The following is a 12,216-nucleotide window of genomic DNA, read 5'->3' as shown; positions in this document are numbered from 1 at the left end:
CGCATCCCTTCCTATTCAAGGGCCAAGGTAAATTTGGAGAAGGGCAGAACAGTATGGCAACCACACACACACACACACACACACACACACACGCCTTTGTTGGATTGTAAACATCGTTTGCTCTTTCAGAAGAAAAAAAAAATTTTTTTTAAGGGCACTATGCCTGCATAGCTGCTGCAGGTTCCCAAGATGCTTTTTCCAGCTCAGATGCTAAAGCTGTGCAAAAAAATAAGCAACTAAGGAATTAAAAAACAAAAAAATAAACAAACAAACAAAAAAACACTACATTCAAATGAACAGCTCCTCTTCCCCTCAGTCTTTACTATCTAGGGGTGGTTCCTATGGAATATCAGAAAAGAAAGTGAAAATCCCAGACCCCTCTCACAACATGCCTTTAGTTCTGTGTTGGAAAACATATGAAAGGAGCTGGAAATACGAGGGGGGAAAAAAGAGTAAAAAAAAAAAAAAAAAAAGCCATCCGAACTCAGCTTCTAAACTCTCATCTTGGAAAAGACCAACAGTGTTTCGGGTTTGGTGAAGAATTTTCCTGCTACAAAACTGACTAGCGTGTGTGTGTGTGTGTGTGTGTGTGTGTGTGTTCCCATCCAGCTCCTCCATTTTGAATTTGAACTCTGTATTTCCCCTGGCTGTCCATGTCTCCCGGATTCCTTTCACGAAATGGCCACAGGGTGGGAAATGCATGTGATTTAAAAAAAAAAAAAAAAAAAAGGGCCCTCGGATGGCTGGACTATCTGCCCCAAGCGTCAAGCTCCGGGGATCACTTAGGGGTGTGATTGTAAATTTGTGGCAAAACTCCTTCCCTCAGACAGGGCCAGCCAGGCACCCACCTGTGGGCCTAACGCACCTGAGAATTCCAACCTAAGCCCTAGGTAACAGTGCGTTCCTCCCCGCCTTCGCGCATGTCTTTAGAAAGAAAGAACCGGTTTGTTGAAATGGAAGTCACATACCATAAAAGTCACTCATGTTCTGTATATTCGGAGGGTGGTATAAGAGCACATTTTCATCACCCCCCCAAAAAACAAAACAAAACTGGGTACCCTCCCCCAGTAACCGCCACTCTCTCTCCCCCCCTCTCCCCCCTCCCCTCTTCTCTCTCTCTCTCTCTCTCTCTCTCTCTCTCTCTCTCTCTCTCTCACACACACACACACACACACACACACACACACACTCTGGTCTACTCTCTCTCTCTGGATTGGCTCCCCGAGTTCTGCATACGTGGAACCAGACCACACGCTACGTGATCCTTCGGGCCTGACTCCTTTCGCTTTGCGTGTTTTTAAGGTTCTTGGGGCCGCCAACCTGCCCCCATTTCCCCAAGGTCTGCCTTCTCCGATCCTCCCTGCACATCCGACCCAGCAAAAGGGCCCTGTCCCGGGCTACCCCCCTCTGAGGCGTCCGCACACCGGCCTGTGCCATTGGGCTTGTCCCCAACACCTTCTGCTGCTGATAAAACACCCACTCCGAGGGGCACCCCCTGTCCCATCCCTGACCAGAGCTGCATCTGGGGCAGAAAAGGGACTCCACACTTTTTATGGAGTTGGCCACGTATGTGTAAAAGTGCACTTCGTGTTTTTTTTGTTGTTTTTTTAGAACCATCGATTAGCTGGCCACCACGCCTAGCGCCCCAACCTCATGGAGACACTGTCCACGTCGATGGGTGGGAAACCGCCTCTCCTGGTGACTTCTCTGCTTCCAACTCGCTCAGGGGTCTAACTTTGAGGGGGTTTTGTGTGTTTTTTTTCTCTCTAAGCTCATCCTATGGCTGGCTCATCCTGGGTTCCCATGAACCCAGGGTAGGCCAACACAATGGGGGACCCCCACCACCCCACTCTTTGTGACTGCCCTCGACCGACCGCCTGCCCAGAGAATCCCAGCCAGACTGATCGGGTCCTCTGGGCATTGTATCAGAGTTGTGTTCTAGCACCTTCTGGGCTTAAAAAAAAAAAAAAAAAAAAAAAAGGAATGGATTCCGCTCTGGGATAGATATCCTAAAGCCCCCTAAAAATTCCAGAGCTGCAGGGAGGGGCGGGTGCTGGGTTCATGGGCCACCAAATGGCGGCCTCTGGTGCCCACCATTTCAACGCCTCCTGGGGAGAAAGGCTTTGGCTCATGGGATTGGAAACACCCATGACACCCCCTCCTCTTCCCGCTTATTTTTTCGAGAAAAAGAAAAAGGAAAAAAAAAAAAAAAAAAAAAAAACGCCTGTCCGAAAGAATGTATTTTCTTGAAGACTGAGGCCAGGCTATCCCCTCCTTTTGTGAATTTCAGAAGTGACTCGCGTGAAATCACAAAACCAGAGCCGCAGCCCTGGGGAGGGAGGGGATCAAGGGCAGGAACGATCTTTCCTTGCATTCAAGGGCAGGAACGATCTTTCCTTGCATTCGGTCTCCCGCCTTTTCCCAAACTGTAGGGCGTTTTTCCAAACTTTACTACGTGGCTGTTCAAGGCTAGAAAGGCCCCCCCCCCCCCCCCCCCCGCCTCATCCCCCAAAATGCAGATCTATGTGCCTCTGACGGAGGGAGCCCCCAGCCTCTGGCCCCATCCAGTGAGCTGAAAGTTGAGCAAACAAAGGAGCAGGAGGACTCGAGGCGCGCGCGTCTCAACTCCACGCAGAATTCGTCGTGCGAATTCGATCTTAAAAGCCCTGCTCTCCATGCGGCTCCCCGGGCCTGGCGGGAGGGTGTGCTTAGACAGAAATGGCCCCCATGCCTCGGCATTGTCCCCTTCGCTCCTCAGGGCTCAGGGCTCAGGGGTGGGTTGTGTGTGTGTTTTTTTATGGGGCGCCACCTGCATACCTACCCTTGGCAACCACGCGCTCACCAGCGCGCCCTCGCCCTCGCCGCTCCCAGCCGCGCTCTGCGCCCGCACATGGAAACTTTTCCATCGCCACCAAGTTGCCTTACCTTCCACAGTGTAGCCGCCAGCCGCCTTTGTGATTCCCTGCGAGTTCCAGGACCCCTCCTCACCTCCCTCCGCAGCCCATGGTGGGGGGGGAGACACAGTAACTCCCCCCCCGCGTCCCTTCCTCCCTCCCTCCCTCTCTCCCCCCTCCCTCCCCGCTCTTCCCTACCCCTACCCGAGGCTACTCAAACAAAAGCTATCAGATTGCAAGCGATAGCGCGTGTGGAGAGATATTGCTTATTAACTATGTACAAAGGAAGTGCGGGGCGGGGGGGGGGGGACGACAAAAGGGGGGGTCGCCCCACTGTTCTGGCCTCAATTCCAAGGCCAGCAGGGCTGCGCGCGTCGCAAAAACAAAACACGCTCCTCTTCTCTCTCCTCCGCCGCCCCGGAGCCTCGCGCTGCGGCCAGAGAGCCACGGCATCCAGGAGTCCTCGTGTTTTGGGGGTGCGGCGCCTGCACCCCCACGTTGCAAGCACATCGGCTCCAGCTATACACACCCACTCGGGCGCTCGGGTGCCGCGTGGCCACCCCCTCTCCAGCCGGGCAACCAAGTGGGAGGTCCCCGAGCCCGCGGGACCCGGGCGGGACGCGCTCCCCTGAAGCGCGGAGTTGGCACGGGGCACCCCCGCTTTCGCACCTTCTTTCCCTCCCCCCCCCCAGCCCCCTTCTCGGGGCTGCACGGCAGCGGGATGCGGCACTCGGCTGGACCGCTCTCCCCGCACCTCCGAGCCACACACCGCGCGGCCCTGGGGAGCCGGGGGGCGAGCGAAAGTGACGGGAAAGGCCCAGAAGCTTCAAGAGCCGAGGGGTGCCCGGCGCGCGGCCAAACGGGAGGCCGCGCCGAGGAGTTTGGGGAGGTGTGCTGGATGCGGGTCCTGAGGTTAACTTGCACTCTCCCCCCTACCCCCCCACGCCCCGGCCAGCGGGCTCCCCGCCAGCAGACACCGAGTCTGCCCCGCGGCCAGGGCTCGGCGCGCCCTCGGGAGCGCGGTCCCCGCCGCCGTCCGTGCGCCGCGCTGGGTCCTCTCCGCGCGCCCGGAGGGGGACGGGGTGCGGGCGGCGGATCCGGCCGCGCGCAAACTTCCCCGATCGCGTCCCAGCGCCTGGCGGGCCACGGGGCGCTTCGGAGACGCTCGGGACATCGGGAGAGAAAGCCCCCGAGGCCCTTCTTGCGGGGGGGGGGGGCGTCAGTCACCAGCCCGGGCCCCCGCGCCGGGCCCCTCTGCGCCCCACCCCGCCGCTCCCGCGCGGAGGGGGGCGGGTAAAGAGGGGGGGCGGTCGCCACGACCCCTCGGATTTTCGCCAACAGGGCGCAGCCCGTCCGTGGAAAAGTTCCGCGGGCGGCGGGCAGATACTCACTTTCTCCGCTCGTCGGCCAGACGGCGAGCACGGCGGCGACGAACAGGAGCGCCCACAGCGAGGCCAGGGAGCCCCCTCCGAGGGCGGGCTTCATCCCTGCGGCTGGGGACAGCACTCTCCTTTCTCCAAAATAATAAAAAAGGGGTGGGGAGGGCAAGGGAGAGTCACCAGCGCAGTCTTCGCCCCCCTTCTCCGAAGGCGAGGGCGAAGGAGACAGGAGTCCGCAGGCGGAGCGGACGGGGCGGGCGGCGCGGGGGGCGGCTCAGCGGCGGCCGAGAGCTGGGCGCACCGGAGAACGCGGGGCGCACCGGGCCGAGCGCTCGGAGGCGGCGGCGGCCTCCATTTTCAAAGCAGAGATGGGGGTGGCGGGGGGGGGCAACTGCACCGAGAGGGGGGCAAAGCCCAAATCCGTCCCGGCCCCGACCGCGGGGGGAGGCTGCCCGCTGCCTGAGCCCTGGCGGCGGGGAGGGCGCGATGCAGTTCGCAAGCTTCGCCCCAAGTGCCGGGCGCGGGCGAGGCCGCGAGATGCGGCGTCAAAAATGAATGAGCGGCCCCGCTCCGGCGGGTCCTGCGGGCTCGCCGCCGCCGCCCGAATCCGGGGCGCACACAAAGCGGCGGGCCGCCCGCGCCGCGCCGGCCCCCGCCCGCCGCCGCCGCCGCCGGCCCCGCGCGTGGGGGCTCCGGCTCCGCTGAAGGTCAAAGCCGAGCAGCTCCCCCGACGCGGGGGAGCGGGGCCGAGGGGCTGCAGGCTCCCGCACGGGCGCGCCGGGGGCAGACGCACGGGCTGCGTCCCCCTGGCTCGCCCGCCCGCCTCTCTCCCGAGCTCGCCCGGTGCGCTCGCGTGTCCGCAGGTTTTTTCCCTTTTTCTCCCCCCCCTCCGCCGAGCGCGGAGTGAATAGCTGGTAAACAAGAGCCTCAGCCTCGCCGCTCTGCTGCCGCCGCCGCCGCCGCTGCCACACACACTGGCGAGGAGGGCTGGCGCGCTCGCTCTGGGGTCCGCGCACCCGCTCCGCGCGCCCCCGGGAGCCGCAGCCGCCGCCGCCGCGGCGCGCCCAGGGCCCGGCCCAGCCCGGCGCGCGCCAAGAGCCGGAGAACTGGATCGCGGGGACGTGCGGAGCGGAGCCGGAGCGGCCGGAGCAGCCGGAGCGCTAGGTGCAGGGCGAGCAGAGAGGCGCCGCCCCCGCCCCCCGCACCCCGCCCGCGCGCCCCCGGACGCCCGCTCCCCGCCCGCGCGCGCGCCCCCTCCTCCCCGCTCCGGCCCCCCTCCCGCAAGACTCCAAAAACAATGTCCCAGGCGCCAGTCCGGGCTGGGGAGAGGGGGGCCGAGCGGGGGGAGAGGCGAAGGGGAGGGAGAGGGGTGGGATGTGGAGGGAGACGGGTGGGATGGGCGGGGGAGGGAATGCGGGGCCCGAGAGAGAGGTTCATTGAAAAACAACACAGCGCGGTTGGAGAGCGCGTTTCCCTCGTTTCTTGAAAAGCTTCATTGTTTCTCGCAGCTGTTGCAAAATAAATAAAGAAGTGCGTGCATGCTTGCATGCGGCATTTTTTTTTTTTTCGCAGCCCGCTGGGAAGCCCGAGCCGGGCGGGAGGGGCGCACCTGGGAGCAAGGAGAGACCCCGAGGCTCCCGAGGCGGCGGGCGCTTTCCCCCCCGCAAGGAAGCCCAGAGTTGCGGGGCTCGCGGGGAGCTGACGGGGGGAAGGGCGCGGCCCGTGGGGCTCGGCCGGGGGATGCGAGGGGAGACGACCCGCAGCTGGGGAACGGGGAGGAGGGGGGGTTGAGGTTCAGACAGGCTGCCCCGCGCGCCCAGGGCGCGTGCCAGCGCCGGCCGCTAGGGGGCGCAGCGGGCGCCCTGGCAGGCTTGCCCTCCGCCAGAGGAAATGTGGGGGCCCGGGCTAGGGGGGCCCGGCGCGCCTGGGTCGCGCTGGCGTGGCCTCGAGGACCCACGGGCCTCCCCGAACGCTTCTCGCGCTGCTCGGCGCTCCACCACGTGGACGGCTGCGGGGAGCGGCCGAAGCGCGTGCACGGTGCGGGCTGCGGTGGCTGCCCCGAGGCTAGGGGGTGTGTCCTAGGGGGGCCCCCAAAGCCAAAGGTCGGGGACAGGGGGCCTGTCTCCCTGGTTGGAGTAGGGACCTTGGAACCCGCTGCATAGGCGCGTGATCGGTGGTCACGGCGCAAACCCTCCCGCACCTGCCCCGGGCCCCCGCGGGCACCTCCCTCTGGCTTCCTTGTCTGTGGAAGGGCCCAGACACCAGCCCCCCAGCCCAGGGCTCCTCTGGGGGCCCCCCAAATCGTCCCCAAGGAGGGTTCCCCAAAGCCAGAGCGCCCCAGGGCTGCCACCTAGGCGGCGGAGACAGACCGACCAGGTCCGTTAAGGGGGGCTGCCTAGCAATGGCTGGAGAAAGGGAATTCGAAAGACGTGGACTTAAAAATAAAATAAAAGAATTTTTTTTTTTTAAAGGAGAGCAGCCCGCGTCGCCCTCCATGTGATGGGGTTCCAGGACTCCGGCTCGTGGGCGTCCATAATCAATAAAATAAATAAAAAGAAGGCGGCTGACCCACGTCCCCGACTTCCAGATGGAGGTGTTTGTCTGCTCAGCGGCCAGGCTGTCTGGCCGGCGGCTTCTCTGCTGTAAGGGAGAGGGATCGGGAAAGTGGCCACCATGCCGCCCGTCGTTTTGGGATTTGTTTGTTTGTTTGTTTGTTTTAAATTCAGAGCTAAACGCAAGGCAAAAGCGATCCTCCATGGCGCCTGGCCTCCCCGGACCCCCACCCCCACCTCCACACCCACTATTTACCCTCTGGATCCGTTTTTTGAGCTCGTTTCAGTGAGTCCCTTGTATAGAAGGAAAGTCGAACTTTTTTTTTTTTTTTTTTTTTTTTTTTTTTTCCTGAAGAGAGCTATGCATGTGGGATTGTTTTTGCCCGAGTGAAATTCAGCTTCTTTTCTTTCTCTCTCTCTCTCTCTCTTTCTCCCTAAAATGTTCCAGTTTTCGGTGATCTGGACAGGCACCAAGGAGCAAGTCTATGAGGATCTTTTAAGAAAAACAAGTTACATGGTAGCCGGTGCCGTTTAAAAAAGTGGGAATGATTGAAATGCAAGTCCACGGGGTTTTAAAATATTTCTTCCGAGGGCTCCCTGCACCAGGCTTGGTATGCATGCGGACGGAGCCATCGGCACTTTAGTGAAAAGGAAAAAAAAAATCAATATTCTTACAGTCTTGCTACATTGGGTGTTTAGCATTTTTTTTTTTTCTTAAAGCACGTACTTGTAAATCCAGGCAGAAGTTTTAGAGCTGACTTTTAAAAGACGGATGCTAATCTAAAAATCTTTAAATGCTACACACTATAGTTTTAGGATTCATAATAAAATCTCCGGTTTAGGGGGCCCTCAGGACAGGAGATACATAAATAAGGAGAAATCCTTACTTATTTCCATTGTTTAACCAAAAACCCTTTCCCTTTTATATGTACCGTGTTTCCCCGAAAATAAGACATTCTCCGAAAATAAGACCTAGTTACAGGTTTCCTTCTGAGTGAAATATAAGCCTTCCCTCCGAAAATAAGCCCCCCCCCCTGCCCCAAGCTAAACATGAGAGATTTGGTCCACTGATTCCGAAAGAAATAGAGTCACAAGAAATTCACCAGGAAATTCAGGAATTGGATTGTTGTGATGATGTTCCAGAAGATGATGACATGATTGTTATTGAATAAATGAGTAAGTTCTTGATACTGTAGGATTCACAGTTTGTCTGGTTTGTGTCGACAACTACCGTACTACCGTACCGTATACAGGTAATAAATATCCTTTGTTTTCATTTATCAATAAATGTGTACCGTATTCTTCTTCATGGAAAAAATAAGACATCCCCTGAAAATAAGACCTAGCGCATCGTTGGGAGCAAAAATTAATATAAGACACTGTCTTATTTTCGGGAAAACAGGGTATATATATTTTAACGTCTGTGTTGTCCTAAAGTGGTAGGAAATCAGTAAGATTAAGCTATCGCAGGCAGTGAAGTTAGACACTCATTATATAGATGACTCAAAATGGAGTTTGTCTTTCAGCTCTAACTCCATCACATGGACAAAGAAGGCGATTTTTTTTTTTCTTCTTCTTCAATGATTCCCCTCTCCCTGCCGAAAGTCAGACTTAGTTTTTCAGCCTCGGGAGTGAAACCGTGGGGCCAAACAGTGCATGGTCTCTCTGCCTCACCAGCCCACAGACAAGGCACCGAAATGCGTTGTTTCCACGCCATTCTCCCCGCGAGGATTTCCCTGTGCGCTTCTCGTTTGTTACAAACTGTTTGCCTGGAAGCAGCTGGATGTGGAATCATTCTGCTCCACGCACCCAACCCCTCCCGCACCTCTCCCCGCCGAAATGCAATCTATAGGAAGGGGAAAATATGAGGCAGAGCACAGCTGACAATGGACACGTCTCAGTGGAAACACAATGCATTGTATCCTATTCCCAGAAGGCAACGCTCTCCGGCAGCAATGCGGAGCAAAACACAGCCGCACGTAGCAGGAGATCTTGGAAACACAATGATAAGAAAAACACAAAACAAAACAAAAAAACTTTCCTTTTTTTAAACAAACAAAAAAAAATGCAAGTTTTAAAACACTGCACAAAATGACAGACACCATTTTGTAAAAGCTCTTAAAAGTAAGGGCAACAGCTGGGCCGGTGTGGCTCAGTGGTGGAGCGTCGACCTAGGAACCAGGAGGTCACGGTTCGATTCCCGGTCAGGGCACAGGCCCGGGTTGCAGGCTCCATCCCCAGGAGGGGGCGTGCAGGAGGCAGCCGATCCATGATTCTCTCTCATCATGGATGTTTCTCTTTCTCTCTTCCACTCTGAAATCAACAAAAACAAACAAACAAACAAACAAAACCACATTTTTTTTTAAAGCAAGGACAACAAACACAGGTGGCAAATGTTTTAAAGCAAAAGAATGAAATGCACGGACAGATGTATTTAGGGTGTTGTGTTTTAGCAAGAGGATCCCTAAAGAAGGCAAAAACCCAGGACCCTGGTCCCCTCTGGGAGGGACGGGGGAGAGGCCCACAAACAATGGAATGTTCTTAGAAATACGCACATTCCCAGTTTCCATGAGTTATGCTTCATAACCAACACACATGCTACTCACATCTTTGTATGTCCAAACTATGAAAGAAGACGATAAAAAACATATATGGGCCCTAACTGGTTTGGCTCAGTGGATAGAGCGTCGGCCTGCAGACTGAAGGGTCCCAGATTCAATTCCAGTCAAGGGCATGGACCTTGGTTGCGGGCACATCCCCAGGTGGAGACTTGCAGGAGGCAGCTGATCGGTGTTTCTCTCTCATCAGTGTTTCTAACTCTCTCTCCCTCTCCCTTCCTCTCTGTAAAAAAAAAATAATAATAAAAATAAAAAAAAAAAAAAAAAAAAAATTCCATAAAATATATTTTTAAAATATATAAATACATGGAGGAAAGCCACAGACGAGACCATCCCAATTTTCCAATGGGGTCCTGCCAGATTCCAAGCTCTGCATATACAGGACTCTGAAGAACCGGGAAAATGATAGCAGGAAGGTCTTCTCCTTCCGCAGAAACTCCAGAGATCAGCGCGATTCCAGACCGAACCAAATCCCCCGACAAAAGACGTGTACGCGAATTCCCCTCACAGGTCCCAGGAGTCCCTAATAAAGAAGGCATTATGCAAACCGTCCGGCAGTTTCCTGAGAGGCTAGACAGACAGCGAGCCTATCGTCCAGCAACTCTCCGCCTTGCAATTTAGCCGAAAGAAATGAAAATACGGCCCAGCCGGTGTGGCTCAGTGGTTGAGCACCAACCTATGAACCAGGAGGTCACGGTTCCATTCCCTGTTAAGGACACATGCCTGGGTTGCTGGCCTCGATCCCCTGTGTGGGGCGTGCAGAAAGGCAGCGGATCCATGGTTCTCCACACACACACACATACACACACACACACACACACACTGACATTCCCGAGGGAGAGGCACTTAGCGGCTCCCCTTGCACAACGCCTCACTCTGACCCACACGGCTGTCCTAAGCATCCTCCTGACAACGCGGGTTACGCCGCGGGCACATTGTCTAACACACGGTTGGCCAAGAGGGGGAAGGATGTGGGCAGAACATGGTAGTGATGTTGGTTCATAAGTCACGTTCCCCAACATGCTACTGGTTTTTTGTTTGTTTGTTTTTAAAAAAAATATATTTTATTGATTTTCCACAGAGAGGAAGGGAGAGGGATAGAGAGCTAGAAATGTCGATGAGAGAGAAACATCGACCAGCTGCCGGGGGTGTGCCCACAGCCAATGTACAGGCCCTTGACCGGAATCGAACCTAGGACCTTTCAGTTTGCAGACCGACGCTCTATCCACTGAGCCAAATAGGTTTTGGCGCTATTGGTTTTTTAAAAATATGTGTTTTATGGATTTTTTTACAGAGAGGAAGAGAGAGGGATAGAGAGATTGAAACATCCATGAGAGAGAAACATCCTCCTGCACACCTCCTACTGGGGATGTGCCCATAACCAAGGTATGTGCCCTTGACTGGAATCGAACCCGGGACCCTTCAGTCCGCAGGTCGACGCTTTATCCACTGAGCCACGCCGGTTAGGGCCATGTTACTGATTTGAAGCGAAAGCCTTAGCCATGAATGGAGGGAGATCTGAGCTGAAAATGGACAGGAATGTCAACTTTCAGAGCCAACAGTGACAGGGGTGGTGGCTTTGAGGGCCACCGGGATTTCCATCAGCCAATGACCCGCTGGTGGGAGGAGTACAGATGGAGAAAAACAAGAAATTGGAAGCATTTCCCCCTGTATGAAAGCCATGCAATCATAGAAAATGCTATTAAATACCAAGGCCCTGCAGGGGTGGGCAAAGGTAGGCTCAGGGGTTGAGCATCAACCTAGGAACCAGGAGGTCACGGTTCGATTTCCGGTCACGGCACATGCCCGGGTTGCACTGTGGCTCCATCCCCAGCAGGGGGCGCGTGAGAGGCAGCCGGTCCATGATTCCCATCACTGATGATTCTAACTGTTCCTTCCTCTCTCCTGAAGCATGTGTGTAAGTGTTCCTCTGAAGGATGTACGGGGAAGGTACCTCTTCAATTACCCTAGATTTTCCCAAATGACTCGTCACCCTGGCTTCCCTCATTCACTCTCCTACCAGGAGAGGACAGACTTTGCTTTCTGCCTCTGTGCTCGTTCCCGATGCTGTTAGACCTTAGTTCCACGAATTTCACGCGTCTAAAATGCCTCCTCAGGGCTGTTTTCAGTTGCATTTCCCCCCTCAGCTCAAGGAACTGAGAGACTCTTCCTGTACTTACTGGCCATCCCAGCTTCCTCTTCTGGCTATTACCAGTTGAATGCCTCATCCATTTTTAAGACGGATGCTTTGGTCTCTTCCTTATTGATTTAGATGAATTCTTTAGGCATTCTAAATAGGAATCCTTTGCCTGTTCAATTTCTACTTTTTAATATATATATATATATATATATATATATATATATATATATATATATAAATATATATATTTTTTATATATATATATTACAAAAAATATATATATTTTTATTGGTTTCAGAGAGGAAGGAGAGAGGGAGAAAGAGATACAGAAACCTAAGGGATGAGAGAGAATCATTGATCGTCTTCCTCAATTTCTACTTTGATGTTCTACCTCTCAAAGTCCTCACTCTCTCGATGAGTCTATTTTTTTTTTTTTATGTTTCTGCTCAACTATAAAACACACATATGGTTTATGGAATAGATCCTAGGTATCTGTGGTTTTGTTTTATTTTTTAAAATATCTTTATTGATTTCAGAGAGGGAGGGAGAGGGAGGGAGGGAGGGAGAGAGAGAAAGAGAGAGAGAGAGAGAGAGAGAGAGAGAGAGAGAGAGAGAGAGAGAGAGAGAGAGGGA

At 54.9% G+C, this 12,216-nt stretch overlaps 1 protein-coding gene across 3 annotated transcripts in view; it reads right to left on the bottom strand.

The window, feature by feature from the left end:
- IGF1R (insulin like growth factor 1 receptor) overlaps positions 1-5,294 on the bottom strand; it is a 95,883-nt gene extending 90,589 nt beyond the window's left edge. For 2 of the 3 annotated variants that reach the window (XM_045572000.1, XM_045572001.1), the window contains exon 1: positions 4,286-5,293. In XM_045572000.1, coding sequence (XP_045427956.1) covers positions 4,286-4,379 — 94 coding nt within the window. In that variant the 5' untranslated portion in view covers positions 4,380-5,293. Of the gene's footprint in view, positions 1-4,285 lie in introns of all 3 variants that reach the window. The other variant, XM_045571999.1, reaches the window with a different exon arrangement.
- Positions 5,295-12,216: the final 6,922 nt, after the last annotated feature.

The sequence above is a fragment of the Pipistrellus kuhlii genome, unplaced genomic scaffold (assembly GCF_014108245.1).
Source record: "Pipistrellus kuhlii isolate mPipKuh1 unplaced genomic scaffold, mPipKuh1.p scaffold_m20_p_42, whole genome shotgun sequence".
Classification (NCBI taxonomy): Eukaryota; Metazoa; Chordata; class Mammalia; order Chiroptera; family Vespertilionidae; genus Pipistrellus; species Pipistrellus kuhlii.
This window is presented reverse-complemented; position numbering and strand designations above follow the sequence as displayed.